Here is a 19,599-nt window from a genome sequence, read left to right on the forward strand (position 1 = left end):
AAAATTGTTTGTTTTTGGAGCTTATGACGTGTTTACATGCGTTGAGAATCCATTTTGGTTACTATGGTAACGGGAGGAAGCTTATTTAATTTAATATTAATTAATTAATCGATGTAAATGAAAAATTTGGAATTTACGTTATTTCTAATTTTTAATTATTTTTCTTTCGGAATAAAATAGTCTAGACAACTGTTTTTTTTATATTTTTTGTTAAATTTTTACTTCTTGAAAATGAAAACGTATCTTTTGCGTAGAACGCAACAAATTATACTTTCTTGCTACCCAGCCCTAAACGAACATATGCAAAAGCAGTATGTTTCTCTCCCTGTCAATGATCACCGCAGATCACTGTCATTACTGTAAATTATGAATTTATTGTAAATTTAATTTTTTTATGCTAAAAATTGTATAAAATAATATTTTCCTTATTGTTTTTAAACAATAATATACTTACAAAATGGGTCGACGTTCAATAAATACCACGAAAAGTGGGAAATATATGAACCCCACTGATCAAGCACGTATGTATTTTTAATATTAATTTATTAATTATTAAAACTTGTTATAAAAATAAGTAAATGTTATATTACGTAGAAACATAGATTATAAGTAAAAGAGGACCTTTCTTTCAATTATAAGTTTATTTCTTTACTCGATAAATTTCAATCAAAATTCGATTTTTCGGAGCATAACAATTCATTTTAGAGGTTAGGTTCAGTGTTTTTATTTGTAAATTTAAAGTGTATTAGAATATTAATATAAATGTCACTAACAAAAATTTACAGGAAAAGAGGCTCGGAAGAAAGAATTAAAGAAAAATAAGAAGCAAAGACAATTAGTAAGAGCTGCTGTTCTTAAGGGAAAAGATCCCACTCAAATTATTGAAGAGATGGAGAAAATTGATCAAATGGGTTTGTAATATTATTGTTATTTAATAATTTTTCCATCTACTTCAATATAAAAATGCAGGGTTGCTACGCAACCTGGAAAACCTGGGAACGTCAGGGAATTTTATAAATCTTGAAAAAACCTGGAAAATTCAGGGAATTCAGATCGAAATCCTAGAAAATTGTTGTTTTCTAAAGTTATTCTGTTTATTCTTGAAATCTAATTTCACTGAAATATTTCAAAATTAATTTAATTTTAAAAGAGTTGCGTTTACAATTTTTATAAGTAGATGAATTTCAAAAGATTTTGATTTAAAATTTTGTAAAATTTTAATTTTAAATGAATTTAATTAGAAATATAAAAAAACTTAGATTTAAAAAAAAATTTTAAAACTAAAATTCTTGTGAAATTAGTTAAATTTTTTAATAATATATTTAATCGATTATTAAAAATAATAGATTTATAGAAGAATTTTAGTTAAAACCACTATAACAAATTGAATTTTAAAGCAATTACAAATTATTGCAGAAATTCAATTATTTTCAAAAGTAGTAAAATTCTTCTCAGAAATTAAATTTTATTTTAAAAAATTTTAATAAAATTCTTGGCAAAATTTTAATTATTTTCAAAAACGTTCCTCAATTCAATGATTTTTAATATCTACTACTTTAATAAAAATTCCTAAAAGAATTCAATTAGTTAAAAAATTTTTAATAAAATTCAACGCAAACATTTAATTATTTTCATAAATAATTGTTCGTAACATAAACTCTGTTCGTAAGAAATAATTTATATTTGTAAATAGTACAATTTTTTTCAAACTTTCAATTACTTTTAAACAAAATTTTAATAAAATTTCACGAACGAATACTATTATTTTCTAAAATTTTAACAAATCCTTCGAAATAATTCAATCAAAATTTTTTTAAATAATTTTTTTTAAATACATAGTAAAATTCTTTCAAAAAATTCAATTATTTTTAAAAAAATTCAACTAAAGAATTAACTTTTTTTCTTAATTCGTTATAAAATTTTTCAAAAGAATTGAATTATATTCTAAAAATTTAATAAATTCTTCGAAAAAATTCAATATAATTTTAATAAAATTTCATGAAAGAATTCAATTTTTTTTAACCATATATTTCGAAAAAATTCAATTATTTCTAAACAAATTTCACGAAAGAATTAAATTTTTTTCTTAATTCGTTATAAAATTCTTATCAAAAATTCAATTATTTTCTAAAATTTTAATAAATTCTTCGAAAAAATTCAATTATATTTACAAATATTAAAAATTATTTACAAATTATTTTCATAAATAATAACAGTTTTTACCTGGATTAAATTATTTTCGTAAATAAAAAAACTCAATGTTGAATTTCAATTATTTTTAAAACAATTTTAATGAAATTCCTCAAAAAATGTAATTATTCTTAAAAATTTTATTAAAATTTATCAAAGAAATTCAATTATTTTAAGAAGCTTTTCTACAATTTATTTATTAGAATTTAAGTATTACATTCAATTATTTAATAAAATATTTATTTTTACAGTTAAATAATTGAATTCTCGTAGAATTTTCTAATAAATATTGATTTAAAAATGAATTTCAAATTAAAATCTTTGAGAATTTGAACTTTTTATACTTTTAATTAAGAATTGTATAGAATTAATTTTTGTCATTAAGTTTAATGGAATTTTTTTAATGATTTGAAGTTTTTAATTTCTAATATATTTAATTGAAGAATGTCAGAATAATCGAAATTTCATAAAATTAAATTGTAAACAAAACAATTTGAAAATTCACAAAGAACTTCTTCAAAAATTATTTAATAAAACTTGACTTAAAAAAGAATAATTTTCGTTTTAAAAACCTGGAAAAATTCCTATTTTTATAACCTGGAAAAGTCAGGGAATTTGAAAAGAGTAAAAGCGTGGCAACCCTGAAAAATATAAAAATATTTGTCTTAATTCTTTTAATTCCACTGCTTGTAGAATATAACGTTATGCAGCCTCCTCCACTAAATGAAAAAGTATTAAAAGATAAGAGAAAAAAATTAAAGGAAACATTAGATCGTGTCTTGAAAATGTATGTAAGTATCTCAAAAATTGCAGCCACAAAATTGTTTTAAATATTTTACTATATTTACATTTTAGTAAATATATAAAATGTAAAAACATTTTACTATACATTTTATTTAATATTGTTTTCGAATATTTTAGACTATTAGTTTAACGAAAAGTGTAAAAGCAAAATTATTTTCTTTTCCAAGGCTAAGGATGATCAAGAAAAATGGACAGATCTGAAGGAACAATTAATTCAATATGAACGACGAAGAACGGATTTATTAACATATTTCGAAGCAGTTAGACACGCTCAACAAGTACAAGTTGATGAAATTCCTTTACCAACCGCTGTAAATGATATTTCTCGAATGTATCCGGGTAAATTTTTTTCATTACTGATGAATTTAATTGAATTATAAATTAAATAATTATTTACTTTTTCATTTTCAAAATGCGGAAATTGTAAATTTTAATTGAATTTAAAAGTAACGAAAGTTCGTTTTTCAGGTTCCTTGACGTCGCAAATTCCTTTACCGGATCTACCACAACCACCACCTCATTTATATTCAACTCATCCTCATTTAGTCATGACCCATCATCCATTAATGAATATTCCCGTACCCACGAGTATTTTGAAAAAAACAAGTGCGTACTCTTTAGCTCCAGTTATTCCCACTTTATCTCCCAATAAAGAAGCTCCAGGTGTTCCGCCTTATCCGCCCGTTGAACTCGACAGCGACGACGATGATATTCCCGAGAAGGTAGCATTTTGCAAATATTTTACTTTAATCAAAACTAATTTTGTTTGCTAAAGAAAAAATTAATAAGATTTTGGATAATCGACTTAGATTTTAGAATTTAGATCTTCTAATTAATAATTTTAGATAATTTACGATTTATATTAATCTACTATTAATAAAGAATTAAATTATAAAAGAAAGTAAAATAAAATCTCAAGAAGAAGAAAATTTTGCAATTTTCCAGACGAAGGAATCAAGTTACAAATCGAAGACAATTCGCTTTGCCGATGAGAGAGGAGGTAAATCGAAACACGATTACGAGAAGGATAAGGATCTTGATAAAGATGTGTCGAAAGTAAAGCCAACGAGCCTTCAGCAAAAAATGTTGGCAATGGCAGGACAAGATATTGATCAATTTATGAGGGAAATGGAGGTGGTTCACAAGAAACGGGAAACTGAACGGGCGCAAGATTTAAATGTTCGTCTATCATTGTTGAAGGATGGCGATTCAGAGAAAACGGGTAAAAATTCTGGAAATGCTGATAACGATCATGAATCCAGTGGTAAATCAACGGATCATTCGTCAGTATTAAATCATCCTGCAATGTCTCATCCAGCAATGCCACTTATGGGTCTACCGCCGCCGCCACCCTTACTATTCCGACCTCCCCCGCCGCCTATACATCTTAGAATGCCTCCACCTCCGCCACCTCGTCACGGACTTCGACTTCCGCCAGGTATTTTTATTTTTGTTTATTAAAAGTAAATTATTTTTATTTATTAAAAGGAAATTTTTTTTATTTATTAAAAGTAAATTCTTTTTATTTATTAAATTATTTTTATTTATTAAAAGTAAATTATTTTTATTTATTAAAAGTAAATTATTTCCATTTATTAAAACTAAATTATTTTTATTTATTAAAAGCAAATTATTTTTATTTATTAAAAGTAAAAATATATTTTTACTTAATTTTCATGTCCCCAAAAAATTTGAACGTTCAAGTGAACGAAATTAATTTTTTTTCGAATCAAAATTTTATTAGAATATTGCGTCGTGTATTAAAAGATTGTTTTTAAAGTTTGAAATTGTTAAATTTATGTTCTCGATTTTTATTGAAGTCAGTAATTTTTGAAATTTGAACGCTCGAAATTTTTTGAACCTTACGGTTTTCAATTATTTTCTACAATTTTTAACTACATAATCTCCTTCTCCAAATCAATTATTTTAAATAATTTTTCTAAACTTCTACGAAAATTCAATTATTTATACAATTATTAAATACAAAGATTCAATTTTATACAGTAAATGTTACAGTAATTCTTCATAGTTTTTCAAAGTTATTAGGGTTATTAAAAAAATATTTTTAAATAATTTCTGAAAGATAATTGATTTTTTAATATAAATATTCAAATAATTGATATTCAGTAAATTTTTTTTAAATAATTCCTTTTTCTAAAAGAATTTTTGTAAAATATTAAAAAATAATCAAGTTTTTGAAGAACTTTATTTACAAATATATAAAAATATAGGATTTTTCCAAAATTTTAATGATAAAGTCTAAAGGTTTAGATTTTTTAAAACGATTAATTTATTTTTTGAAATAATTGAATATTAAAAAAGTTAGGATAACAAAATTCTAAGTATAAGTTTTTTAAAAATATTATAATGTAATTTTTCGAAAATAATTGAATTTTTAAAAAGAATTCTTGGTCAGTTTTGAAAAAATAAGCAATTTTTTGAAGAATTATAATTGCAAATTTGAAAATACGTAGTTTTGCAAAATTTTAATAATAAAATCTAAGAATTCAGATTTTTCAATAAATTTTCCTTTTTTTAAAATAATTGAATTTTAAAAGAATTTTTATTGCAAACTTCTAGGAATAATTATTTTAAAACTGTTGTAATATAATTTTTCGAAAATAATTGAATTTCGTAAAAGAATTTTTGGACAATTTAAAGAAAAAATCAATTTTTTGAAGAATTATAATTACTAATCTGAGAATTTAGATTTTTCAACAAATTTACTTTTTTTTAAATAATTGAATTTTATAAGAATTTTGATTGCAAACTTCTAGGAATAATTATTTTAAAACTGTTGTAATGTAATTTTTTGAAAAGAATTGAATTTCGTAAATGAATTTTTAGACAATTTAAAAATATAATCAATTTTTTGAAGAATTATAATTGCAAATTTGAAAATACGTTATTTTGACAAAATTTTAATAATAAAATCTAAGAATTTAGATTTTTCAAACAGATAAATTTACTTTTTTTAAAATAATTGAATTTTAAAAAAATTATGATAACAAAATTCTAAGAATAAGTTTTTTAAAAATATTCTAATGTAATTTTTCGAAAACAATTGAATTTCTTAAAAGAATTTTTGAACAATTTGAAAAATAATCCATTTTTTTTTTGAAGAATTATAAAAATCACCTTCTTAGAAATACTTTAATGTTGTTATTTGTAAATATTTGGATTTTCGGAGATACTTAATTGAAAACGTTGAAAATAATTGAATTTTAAAAAAATTGTAATGTTGAAAAATTTAAGAATTTATTTTAAAATTATTCTAATACAATTTTGTTGAAGCTCATTTCCATTAATTTTTGTTTGCAAATTTTCATTGAAGATTTTTCATTAAAATTTTTGAGAATTCAATTATTTTTCAATTTTATTTTTAAATTTACAATTAAAATTATTCAAAATTTTAGAATCAAATATTTTAATTTTGTAAAATTTTATTCAAAATAATTGATTTTGTGAAACAAAATCAATTCTTTCGAATAAAATTTCACAAAATTTCAATTCTTTAAAATGTTTTTAATTAAATATTTTGAAAATTTAATTATCTTAAAAAAATGATTTAAAAATAATTTTTTAAAGATTTGACTATTGAAAAATAATTATTTTTAACACTATAAAAATTAAAATCAATCGCATTTTATCCCAAAAAAGTGGTATTTTTTGCAATATTTGGAAGAAAAGTGAAAAAAGTCTTATTTTTTAAAAATAAGTCCAAAAAAGTCGTCTATTTTGAAAAAATACAGTCGAACCTGTTTGAATGCAACGCTATTTTAAATTTTTTTGCAATCAATAATGTACAACAAGAATTATTTTCACTTAGTTCCAAAATATTGTAAAAATATTACAAAATTAAATTACAAAAAAAGTTGTCAAGAATTTAAAACTTAGTGATTCCATCCAGTAATTATTTTTGTATTATTTTTTAAGAATTGTTTACTGTAATAAAATTTTAAAAATCGAGTTGCATGTCGACAGGTTTTACTGTAGTAAAAAAAAAGTCCAAAAATTCGTTCTATCCGAGGCCTGAATTTCTAAAATAAGAGAACTCGGTTAATTAAATATAAATAATCCAAAAAAAATTTACCTTTAATTAGGACCACCGCCTGGTGTACCACGCTTATTACGACCTGGACCACCGAGTATGCCACGCATGCCACCTCCACCAATGCAAATGTCAAATTTGAGTGGAGTCGCTGGCAATCAATTGCAACAGCAAAACAATTCGAGTTCAGTGGCGTCAAAGACGCCAAATGTATTGTCCGCAGCGCCGCAATTGATAAATCGAAAGGATAAGGACGGCAAGAGTACAACGACAATAGAAGCCAAACCGCAAATACGAAATTTGGCTGCTGATGTCACAAGATTTTTGCCAACATCCTTGCGTGTCAAGCGTGACGACAAAAAGAAAGTCGTCACTGTGCTTAGGTTACCGGAGAAATTCCCCGAGATGCAACCATCAAAAATTGTACCGCCAAAAACCAAGGACGACGCTTATATGCAATTTATGCAAGAAATGGAAGGCTTACTTTAAAGACAATTTGCTTTTTATTTAAGTACATAGAATCCTTATGTACTTGTTGAATTTCAAAAAGAAAAGAACACTAGTTAAGTTATTATATATAAGAATGCAACACTTAAATAAACATTTTAAAAAACATTTCTCATATTCTCTTTCATTCTCACATTTATAAATTTTTAAAACAAAATCTCAACATTTAGTTAATAATTAAATTACCTATTATAAACATCTAGAATATTAATTTCTTTTCTTGATTACGAAAAACGGGCAGATACCATAAACTCGACCAATTCTGAATCTGAAATTGAAAAGATTTTTTATTATAATAATAACTGAATTAAATTAACATTATTGTTAATTAAACATTTTAGTAAATTAAATTTATAATAAATTTACAGAACAATTCACTCACCTAATAATATAAAAATAGAAAAATCTCGAAAATTGAAAATATATTTGGCACATTGTGGTCATGAATTATAATTATTTTCTCGTAATCGACATTTTGATGAGGAAAAATTGTTATTTTTTTTTTAAACTAATTTGATTCTATAAATGTTCAATTATATCATGATCATTTTTAAATGTAGGCTGCTTTAAATTCTTTTGATGGCGTTTTGTTTTTTGCAATTCCTTCGCGAAATATGCTATGGTTTTCTTTAGGCCAACAGTTAACGGTACTTTTGGCTCCCAATTTAAATATTTCTTTGCACGTGAAATATCCGGTTTTCGACGCTGGGGATCGTCTTCGAGTGCGGCAAGTTCAACAATTGTACTTGTACCTCCTATTAAATCCTTGATGAACACAGCAAATTCTAGAATAAAATTTAATCGATATTAATAATCGTTGTATTCCAGTAATCTGTTCGCAGTTTAAAGTTAGTTGTTGTTTGCTTTTTTGTTTCTTAACTTTTGAAATAATTTTTCTGTTTCAATTTTAAAATTAATGTTTTGAAAATCATCGAATTATTGCAAAGAATTTTATCAAAAAATTTGATAATACATAATTCAATTTCTTTCAAGAATTCTATTATTTAGGAAAATAATTATTGAATTTTATTAAAATTTTTAGAAAATAATTATTTATTAAAATTTTAGAAAATAATTAGATTTTCAAAGATTTAATAACGAATTATGTAGTTAAAAAAATTGAATTCTTTAATGGAATTTTATTAAAATTGTATTAAAAATAATTTAATCTTGGAAAAGAATTTTACTATTTATAAATATAATTAAATTTTTGCAAAGAATTTTACTATTTATAAATAATAATTGAATTGTTTCGAAGGATTTATTAAAATTATTGAAAATAATTAGATTTATAAAAATTTTATAACGAATTAAGAAAAAAATTGAATTCCTTCGTAAAAATTGTTTGAAAATAATTTAATTTTTGAAAAGAATTTTACTATTTATAAATATAATTGAATTTTTTCGAAGAATGTATTAAAATTTTTAAAAATAATTAAATTTTCTCGAAAAATATGTTTAAAAAAATTGAATTCTTTAATGGAATTTTATAAAAATTGTATTAAAAATAATTGAATTTTGGGAAAGAATTTTACTAAATTTATAAATATAATTGAAAAATTATGAAAAAAAGTTCATTGTTTCGTGAAATTTTTTTGAAAATAATTGAATTTTTTCAAAGATTTTATAACGAATTAAGAAAAAAATTGATTCCTTTCGTGAAATATGTTTGAAAATAATTGAATTTTTGCAAAGAATTTTACTATTTATAAATAGAATTTAATTTTTTCGAAGAATTTAATAAAATTCGAGAAAATAATTGAATTTTTGATAAGAATTTTATAACGAATTAAGAACCAAATTTAATTCTTTCGTGAAATTTGTATAAAAATAATTGAATTTTTTCGAAATATATGTTTAAAAAAAATTGAATTCTTTCATGGAATTTTATTAAAATTGTATTAAAAATAATTGAATTTTTGGAAACAATTTTACTATTTATGAATATAATTGAATTGTTTCGAAAGATTTATTAAAATTTTAGAAAATAATTGAATTCTTTTGAAAAATTTTATAACGAATTAAGAAAAAAATTGAATTCTTTCGTGAAATTTTTTTTAGTATAATTGATTTTTTGCAAAGATTTTACTATTTAAAAAAATAATTGAATTGTTTCGAAGGATTTATTAAAATTTTAGAAAATAATTGTATTCGTTCGTGAAATTTTATTAAAATTTTGTTAAAAAATAATTGAAAGTTTGCAAAAAATTTTACTATTTATAAATATAATTAATTTCTTACGAACAATGTTATTATTTTTAAAAATAATTGAATTCTTGCGTGGAAGTTTATTAAAATTTTTTGAAATTAATAAATATGAATAATTTATTAGTTAATATTTGAATTTTCTAAAGATTGAATCTGAAATTATTCAAAAATTCATATTTGAAATTTAAAAATTCTGTAATTTCCATAATAATAATAAATTGAACATCACGTTACGCGCGCGTAACATTTGCTAGTTTAATATAAATGATTAAATTAATAGATAAATAAAGAATAATGGAAATATTCATTTCTAAATAGAATTCAAATTTCTAATAAATGTTCACTTCAATTGAATCAGAATAAGTCAGAAGAAAAAAGGGGAGAAAAGTAATATAATCTGGAGGTAAAATTTTGTTTCTCGTTAGATTTGTCTTATTGTATCTTTTTGTGAATTGTTTTTTCCTTACCTTCTATTGTGTGTTCAACGGGATTTCCGAGATTAACGGGCAAACTGTAATTCGAGGCCATTAAAGCCATTAAACCATCGACCAAATCGGAGACATATTGAAACGATCTTGTTTGCTTTCCATTGCCATAAATTGTTATTGAATCATTTTGTAACGCTTGGAGTATAAAATTTGAAACGACTCTTCCGTCGTTCATGTGCATTCGTGGACCGAAAGTATTAAAAATTCGAGCAATTCGAATATCAACTCCTTCCTGTCTCATGTAAGCGTAACTCAATGTTTCCGCAATTCGCTTTCCTTCATCGTAACAAGCTCTGGGTCCTACAAAAAAAATATTAATAACAAAATTTGTCTGCTACTAATTTCACAAATATTTGAAATATTAAAAATATTAATTGAAATTTTAAACGATTTATTTGTTTATTGAAACAATTATTTCAAAAAAAAAAAAAATAATTAATTGAAAATTTAATTTCATCTACATAATTGAAAATTTTTAAAGTTTAAATTTTTAAAGTTAAAAAATTAGAATATTATGGAATAAAATATTACCAATGGGATTAACATTGCCCCAGTAGGTTTCCGTTTGAGGATGTTGAGTTGGATCGCCATAAACTTCAGAAGTGCTGGCTATTAAAACACGAGCACCAACTCTCTTCGCAAGACCTATTATGCGAAAATTAAATTAATTATTAATTAGGTAATATTAATCGATTATTAAAATTTATTTATTTACAGTTTTGATAATTTTTATTTTATTATATTTTGCAAATAACAATTACAAGGGTTGCCACATGTCTGGGAAATCATGTCTCCTAAGTTTTTAATGCTCAAATGAACAAAATTTATTTATTTCTTCTTCAAATTAAATTTTTATTACAATAAGTTTGTCTCATTATCAAAAAAGAAAATTAATTATAAAGTTTCTAAATGTAAAATTTAAGTTTTTAATTTTTACTGTAATCAGTAATTAATGAAAATATTTTTTATTACAAATATTTCGTTCAATTCTTGGGAATTATAATTGTATTTTTAAAAGAATTTTATTCAAACTTCTTAAAATAATAGAGAATTTAAACACAGTAATTAATTTTACTTTTAAAATAGAAGACATTCTTAAAGTTTTTAAATCAAATTTTTGTTTCTAAAACTCATCGTTTATTATAAATGAATTTATCTTGAATTTTTTTGTAATAGGTTTCAGAGAAAAGGTCCATTTTTCCATTTGGAAATCAGGGAAAACAAAGTCAAATTTGGTGGCAACTCTGAATTAATAAAATTAATAATAAATAACAAAATTCTCCACTCACCAAGCATATTAATTGTTCCTAAAGTATTAGTCTTAATTGTTTTCACGGGATTTCGCATATAATGAGGTGGACTAGCCGGACTAGCGAGATGATAAATTTCCTCAACCTCGAGATAAAGAGGCCTGATAATATCGTGATGCACCATTTCAAAATTTTCATGGCCTACCCAATGTTCAACGTTTCGTTTTCTACCGGTAAAAAAATTATCAACGACAATGACCTCATGTCCGGCAATCATTAGACGATCAACTAAATGTGATCCCACAAATCCAGCACCACCTGTTACCAGGACACGTTTACGATTCTTGTAATTCAAAAATTTAACTACTGGGAAACTTTTATGCACTTGATTATTAATCACAGTTTCCATTTCTTTTAATTTCTTCTCGAGAATTTTTATTTTCTCCTGTGCCGCTTGAAGCTCTTTAATATTTCCATTCGAAAAATCTCTCGTTTCGTATACGACATCTGATCTACGATTGGTATAAATTTTTTCATTGTTGCTCTGATTTTGATTACGAAATGGTGCGAAGAAACTTCTTTCATTCTCTGTAGTGACAATCGATTTGTACAGACCTAGAACTGAAAAAATAAATTATGGTTAATTAACAATTAATAAATAAATAATTAATTAATTAATAATCAATAAATTAACTATTAACTATATTTTTTGGAACAGAATTTACCATAGGAATTAAGAAATTCAAAGATTTCAAATTCAAACCTTTTTTAAATTAAACAACTTACAAAAGTATTTTGTTATAAAACATGAAGATATCGATTGCTCCGAGTCGAAGACTCGGAGTAATCGATTTCTTCATGTTTTATAATAATTAAAAATGACTGAGTGATAAAATAATTATTTTATATAAAAATATTGTACTTCTTCAAAATTATTTTCATCATTTCAATTCAATTATTATTTTTAAGAATTTTTAACTAAAACTCTTCTTTAGAGCAATTAATTTTCGAAAAAGTTCTTTCTCAATTTTAAAAACCATTTGTTTATAATATTCAATTTTACGAATTTCAATTATTCGTAAATTCTTCAATGAGAATATACATAAGAAAATAAAAACTTCAAAGAATATAAAAAAAATTCAATTAAACTTTTCCAAAAAAATTAATTTCAAAATTCAATTATTTCTAAAAATTCCCGCTATATTGCTTTTAAAATTTAATTATTATCTAAAATTTAAACTGAAATTCATTTTTAAATCTATTTTTATTAGAAAATTCTACGAGAATTCAATTATTTAAATATAAAAAAAATTTATTAAATAATTGAATGCTTCGTAAAATTTAATTCTCATAAAGAATTTTATTAACAAATTTTTAAATAATTAAATTCTCTCGAAGAATTTTAATAAAATTTTTAAGAATAATTAGATTCTTCGAGAAATTCGATTAAAAATCTATTAAAAATAATTAAAATTTTGCGATGAGTTTCACTAATTTGTGAAAATAGTTGAAATTTGTTATAAAATTGTATTAAAAATATTTGAAATTCTGCGAACAGTTTTATTATTTGTGAAAATAATTGAATCCCTAAGAAGAATTTTATTATTTTTGAACATAATTAAATTTCTGCAATAATTTGTAATGCAAAAAAATAATTTATTGAATAATTGAATGTTTCTTAAAATTCAAATTTCATAAATAGTTTTATCAACAAATTTTTAAATAAATTAATTTTTTCGACGAATTTTAATAAAATTTTTAAGAATAATTACATTTTTCGAGGAATTTGCTTAAAATTGTATATTAAAAATAATTGAAATTCTGCAATGAGTTTTGTTATTTATGAACATAATTGAATTCCTAAAATGCATTTTATTATTTTCGAAAATAATTGAATCCCTGTAAAAATTTTATTATTTATGAAAATAATTGAATTATTGCGAAGAAATTTATAAAAAAATTTGTAAAAAATTGAATTTCTGAAATTTTTATTATTCTACCTATTTAAATAATTAAATGTTTTTTTAATTAAATAATTAAAATTTTTGAAAATAATTGAATTTCGGAGAAGAATTTTATTATTTCTAAAAATAATTGAAATTTTGACGAGAATTTTTTTAAATTTTTGAACAGAATTGAATTTTTGCGAAGAATTTTTATATTTCAGCCAAACATTTAAACAGAAAAAAAATTTTTTCTAATGAATCTTTTATTATAAACATTGTGAACTTCACCTACATTAATTTTTTTCGATTTTTGTTAGTCAGATTAAAAAGTTGAATAGTTTTATAATCTTTAAAAATAAAATACACGTGGAAATTTGCAGCGATGACACCGTGAATCGATTATTTTTATTATGTTGCATAAAAAATTCAATTTAATGTTAATCTAAAAATAGTGCAAATTCATGCGATTTAAAACTGTAGTATTTTCGCGCTATATATTCCATTACATTATGTGAATTTAAATAACTTCATTTGCGAAAGTAGTAATTACTTTTTATAATTTATCACAAAAAGTTAAAAATATTTACTTGAAAACATATGTCATGATTTTTCACAATATAAAAATATTAAATACTTTTTATAATTTGAAATTCATGTTTATTCATTTAATAATGATTAAGTAATAAATTTAAATTATTTTGCAGAAACAATATATATGTACCTATAGTTACAAAGGTGACGATAATAATAAATAGACAAACAATAATGAGACTTTTAAATCGGTAAACATTTATTTAAAAATGTAAAATACTCACTCAATATTAAGCATATTATAAATATTGCTATTTGTCTCATTCTGCGTTGAGTCATAACCATTCTTTCTTATATTTCATCTTTCTCTTAAAATCGAGTAATTACTTTATTATAATTTTTTTTAAACGTAGAATAAAACTTATACTATGTATCAGTCAATGTCAGTGACAGTCAGTGATCCCGAAAACATAACCTCTTTATTCTCTCCCCCCACTCTTTTTACGCGCACTACGCGCATTATCAGGGTTGGGTTACTTTTTTCTTCTAATTTTTACACCGTTTTACCTAAATTTACATGCATTCATCACATAGGGACGCGGCTTTAAATCGGAAAGTGATTTTAGTTCCTAGTTTCGCCACTAGTTGAACATAAACCTCGTGGATGTCAATATAACCTATAAATAGTTAATTTTTTTGAGTTTTAATCGTTTTAATAATTTTTTAAACACTAATAAGTGTTACATCAGTGTTTACTAGAATAATTGTTGAAAGTTGTTTGCTAATTGTGTTGAGATTTAGTATAGAGAATAATAAATATAGGCAAATATGTAAATATGTTTTAAGGAAGAGTGCAAATTTCATATACAAGATTTACAAATGTGACATAATTTGTTGGGAAATTAGATAATATTAAACAAATTCCATTATTTGTTGTAATACTGTAACTATAACTTTGAAAATGGCTTCCCCTTGTACGGAAATTATTGACGATATTGAAGATTTAATATCGTCGCAGGATATTACTCCAAAAGAGAGATACAGTTCTCGAAAGAAAGTAACTGTTCGTGCAAAACGAAAACAGGACCAAGATGTTATACCAGAACCGCCAATTTATTCGAGTATTATTCCAGGTATGATTGGGAAAAAGACAAAAAGTTATTAGTATTATTTGTAGTATTAATTGCTCGTGTTGTTATTATTATTATTATTATTATTATTATTGTAGTTCTTTAATTTCTTTGTATTTTTAGGTACTCAAACTATTTTTGTAAAAACTTGGGGATGTACACATAACAGTTCAGACAGTGAATATATGGCTGGACAACTTGCTGCCTATGGTTATAAATTAACGGAAGATAAAAATATTGCCGATTTATGGCTTTTGAATTCGTGTACTGTTAAAAATCCAGCGGAGGATCACTTTAAAAATGAGATCGACGCGGGAAGAAAACTCGGAAAACATGTCGTAGTCGCTGGGTAAATTGTTTTTTATTGGAGAATCTTTTTGCTTTTTTTCATCTTTTTTTGAAGTACTAATTATTTAATTAACTTATTACAAGCTTCGCACTCAGGTTTTAGTAAAAATTTATAATATACTCCTTTTTTTTCCTATTTGATACCATTAGGAAAAATTTTCAAATAATTTTCAGAAATAATTCGACTTTAAAAGGTTTTTAAATTGACATCTTTCAAAATATTAATTTTTAAAACATAATGAATTTAATTCTTTTTAAAATTAAATAATTAACGAATATAATTTAATTTTCTTTAACAAGTCAGTTTTTTTTAATCTGTAATGAAATTCTTTAACAAATTTAACTATTTTGAATTCGATTTCACAAAACTTCAATTAATTTGACAATTCTATATTAAATTCTTTTAAAGGATTTAAATATCTTTGGAAACATAAATTCTAATTACTCAAGAAAGTATTTTTTTCAAAATTAAAAAAAAAACTTATTCATAACTTAACTTTTTTAATAAATTTAATTATTATTAATTTCTTAATTGCAATTGAAATTTTCGAAAAATTTAGTTAAAAAGATTCTGCAATTCAATTATTTCTGAAAATTGCAACAGTTTTTAATTACAATCTTATTTAAATTAATTACATAATTCATAACTTTCAAAATGTTTTCTAAAAGTTAATTATTTTAAATAAATTTTGTTATTTACAGAAATAAGAAAAATTAAGGTATTTTTTTGAAATTCATTATAATTGAAAAGTTTTTAAAGTAAAAAAAATTCAAGGAGAATTTACCTACAGTTTTTAAGTCTTTCAAAAATATTTTTATAAACACCAATGACCAGAATTTTCGGAGTAACTCTAGAAATTTGATATTTTTCTAGTGCTTTTGAGAAAATTCTTTGAAATATTTATTGTCAAAATAAAAAATAAAAGTAAAAAATTTATTTAAAAATTTTTCAAATATATTTTAACACTAAAAACAAATTTTTTTGAAGTAATTCTAAAAATTATAAAATTATGTTCAAAAATTTAAAAAAATTCTCGTCAAAATTTCAATTATTTTTAGAAATAATAAAATTCTTCTCCGAAATTCAATTATTTTCAAAAATTTTAATTATTTAATTTAAAAGACATTTAATTATTTTTATAAAATAATAAAAGTTTCAGAAATTCAATTATTTACAAATTTTCTATAAATTTCTTCGCAATAATTCAATTATTTTCATAAATAATAAAATTTTTACAGAGATTAAATTATTTTCGTAAATAATAAAATGCTTTTTAGGAATTCAATTATGTTCATAAATAACAAAACTCATTGCAGAATTTCATTTATTTTTAATATACAATTTTTAAGCAAACTCTTTGAAAAATCTAATTATTCTTAAAAATTTTATTAAAATTCGTCGAGAGAATTTAATTATTTAAAAATTTGTTTGATAAAATTCTTTATGAGAATTAAATTTTAAGAAACATTCAACTATTCAATAAATTCTTTTTATACTTAAATAATTGAATTCTCGTAGAATTTTCTAATAAAAATCGATTTTCATTTCATAAAAATGAATTTCAGTTAAAATTTTAGATAATAATTGAATTTTAAAAGCAATATAGCGGGAATGTTTAGAAATAATCGAATTATGAAAATAATTTTTTCGAAAAAGTTTAATTGAATTTTTTTATATTCTTTGAAGTTTTTATTTTCTAGTGTATATTTTCATTGAAGAATTTAAGAATAATTGAAATTCGTAAAATTGAGTATTATAAACAAATGGTTTTTAAAATTGAGAAAGAACTTTTTCGAAAATTAATTGCTTTAAAGAAGAATTTTAGTTGAAAATTCTTAAAAATAATAATTGAATTGAAATGATGAAAATTAATTTTGAAGAAGTACAATATTCTTATAATATAAAATAATGATTTTATCACTCAGTCATGTTTTATAGTTATGATGAAATTTAATTTTTAGTTTTAAGTAAAATGTTTTCTTATATTTGACTCGGACTGGTTAAATTTTTGTCAGAAATTGGTCCGTAATTTTTCATTTTTGGTCCGTAAAAGTCTGTATTTTTAAATTCTTTTACTGGTTCGAGCCCTGTAGTTATTTTTTTGCTACTTCTTTTTAGTTTTAAAGATTCCTTTTGCTACTCTTTTTTTTATTAATTAACGAGTGCGAAATCTGTTACTAATTTTTTTCTGAAAAAAAAGAAGAAATTACATACAATAAATTTAACTTATAATAAATACAACTTGAAATTAATTTCGTCTTTTTCTTCTTCTTAAATGACTTTTGGCTCAGCCAACTGTCAGAACAAAGAAATTAATTTAATTAATTGATTAATTCGTTTTGAATAATTATTTAACATTGTAATTATTTTCTTTCAGTTGTGTACCACAAGGAGCGCCAAAATCAAGTTTCATTCAGGGATTGAGTATGATTGGAGTTCAGCAAATTGATCGAGTCGTTGAGGTCGTTGAGGAAACGTTAAAAGGAAACAGTGTCCGATTTTTGGGACAAAAGAAGGAGTCGGGTAAAAAAATTGGAGGTGCTTCTCTCGATCTCCCGAAGGTACGCCGTAATCCATTAATCGAAATAATTGCCATAAATACGGGCTGTTTAAATCAGTGTACTTACTGCAAAACGAAACACGCGAGAGGTGAACTTGGTAGTTATTCGCCTCAGCAAATTGTCGAGAGGGCAAGACAAGCGTTCGATGAAGGCGTTTGCGAATTGTGGTTAACATCCGAAGACACTGGTGCCTATGGCAAAGATATTGGCACAAGTCTTCCGGAATTACTCTGGAAATTAGTTGAAGTTATTCCCAAGGGTTGTATGATGAGAATCGGTATGACAAATCCTCCCTACATTCTCGAGCATCTTGAGGAAATTGCTAAAATTCTACAGCATCCACGTGTCTATAGTTTTCTCCACGTTCCCGTGCAATCGGGCAGCGATCAAGTTTTATCGGACATGAAACGTGAATACACGAGGGCCGATTTCGAGCATGTTGTCGATTTTCTACGTCTCAAAGTTCCCGGTGTGACGATTGCTACAGATATTATTTGTGGTTTCCCAACGGAAACTGAGGAAGATTTTAATGATTCGATGACACTTTGTGAGAAGTACAAATTTCCGAGTTTATTTATTAATCAATTTTTCCCGAGACCGGGAACACCAGCGGCAAGAATGACGAAAGTACCGACACAGGACGTGAAGAAGAGAACAAAACGTTTGTCGGAATTTTTTCAGTCTTACGAGCCATATGGTCATGAAGTTGATGCGGTGCAAGAAGTTCTTGTCACTGAAGTGTCACACGATAAGAAGCATTTTGTCGCGCACAATAAATTTTATGAGCAAGTTTTAGTGCCGATGAGAGAGGAATTTATGGGGAAAATGGTTACTGTTCAAATTACGGAGGCAACGAAACATTCAATGAAAGGGGAACCACTTAACGAAGGTGTCTCGCCAGCTTTGAAGCCGTCTTTGCCAAAGGGAATTGTTTCCGGTGTTCCTGTTGAAATGCAACCTTCGAAATTTCGCATCATTGCAATGGTTGGATTGTTTCTTGCACTTTTTGCTAAGATTTTGTGGAAACTTTTTACAATAAATTAATATTCAAATGCTATTTCATTTCGTTGATAAGTCTTGAGAAAAAGAATCTGAAAATATTATTTTCTTTATTTTTGTTTCATTTTTAGTCTTATTTTTAATTTTAATATTTCAATTTCTTAATATTAAATTGAAATTGAAATACCTAATTTAGATAATTACATACTTCACATTTCTTTCTATTAATTTATTTCTCTTTGATAAATTCAACTTTTTATATTATTATTTTCTATAACTACTATTATTATTTTAATATTGCATAGAATTTTATTAAAATTTTTGAAAAGAATTCAATTTTTTCGAAGAATTTTATTAAAAACTTTTGAAAATAATTAAATTTCTTCAAGGAATTTTATTAAAATGTTTTAAAATAATTTAATCAGGGTGGCCACATGTCAGTAAAGTTAGGGAAAAGTCAGGAAAACTAATTTTTGGCAGTAAAGTCAGGGAAATTAAGAAAATTGAGACTTTTTTCGACTTTTCTTTTAAACATTGCAATAAAATAAATACTACAATTTTTAGTAAAAAAGTGCAACTTATTTT

General features: G+C 23.5%; 3 protein-coding genes across 3 annotated transcripts; 2 read left to right on the plus strand and 1 right to left on the minus strand.

Moving 5' to 3' along the window:
• The first annotated feature begins 300 nt into the window (after positions 1-300).
• Positions 301-7,660, plus strand: LOC122507773 (WW domain-binding protein 11). Its single transcript, XM_043620674.1, has 7 exons — positions 301-521; positions 786-911; positions 2,884-2,981; positions 3,162-3,333; positions 3,463-3,716; positions 3,940-4,432; positions 7,098-7,660. Exons 1-7 carry the CDS (start codon positions 458-460, stop codon positions 7,532-7,534), a joined length of 1,644 nt encoding a protein of 547 aa, XP_043476609.1. The 5' UTR covers positions 301-457; the 3' UTR covers positions 7,535-7,660.
• On the minus strand, positions 7,530-14,455 carry LOC122507774 (UDP-glucuronic acid decarboxylase 1). The gene is made up of 6 exons (XM_043620675.1): positions 14,260-14,455; positions 11,538-12,119; positions 10,780-10,893; positions 10,228-10,548; positions 7,935-8,337; positions 7,530-7,820 (listed from the first exon to the last, which is right to left on the minus strand). The coding sequence occupies exons 1-5, from the start codon at positions 14,318-14,320 to the stop codon at positions 8,072-8,074; spliced, it is 1,344 nt and encodes a 447-aa protein (XP_043476610.1). The 5' UTR covers positions 14,321-14,455; the 3' UTR covers positions 7,530-7,820; positions 7,935-8,071.
• Positions 14,456-14,620: 165 nt separating this feature from the next.
• LOC122507796 (threonylcarbamoyladenosine tRNA methylthiotransferase) lies at positions 14,621-19,072 on the plus strand. Its single transcript, XM_043620703.1, has 3 exons — positions 14,621-15,108; positions 15,229-15,454; positions 17,832-19,072. The coding sequence occupies exons 1-3, from the start codon at positions 14,937-14,939 to the stop codon at positions 19,057-19,059; spliced, it is 1,626 nt and encodes a 541-aa protein (XP_043476638.1). The 5' UTR covers positions 14,621-14,936; the 3' UTR covers positions 19,060-19,072.
• Positions 19,073-19,599: the final 527 nt, after the last annotated feature.

The sequence above is a fragment of the Leptopilina heterotoma genome, unplaced genomic scaffold (assembly GCF_015476425.1).
Source record: "Leptopilina heterotoma isolate Lh14 unplaced genomic scaffold, ASM1547642v1 Lhet_51, whole genome shotgun sequence".
Taxonomy (NCBI): domain Eukaryota; kingdom Metazoa; phylum Arthropoda; class Insecta; order Hymenoptera; family Figitidae; genus Leptopilina; species Leptopilina heterotoma.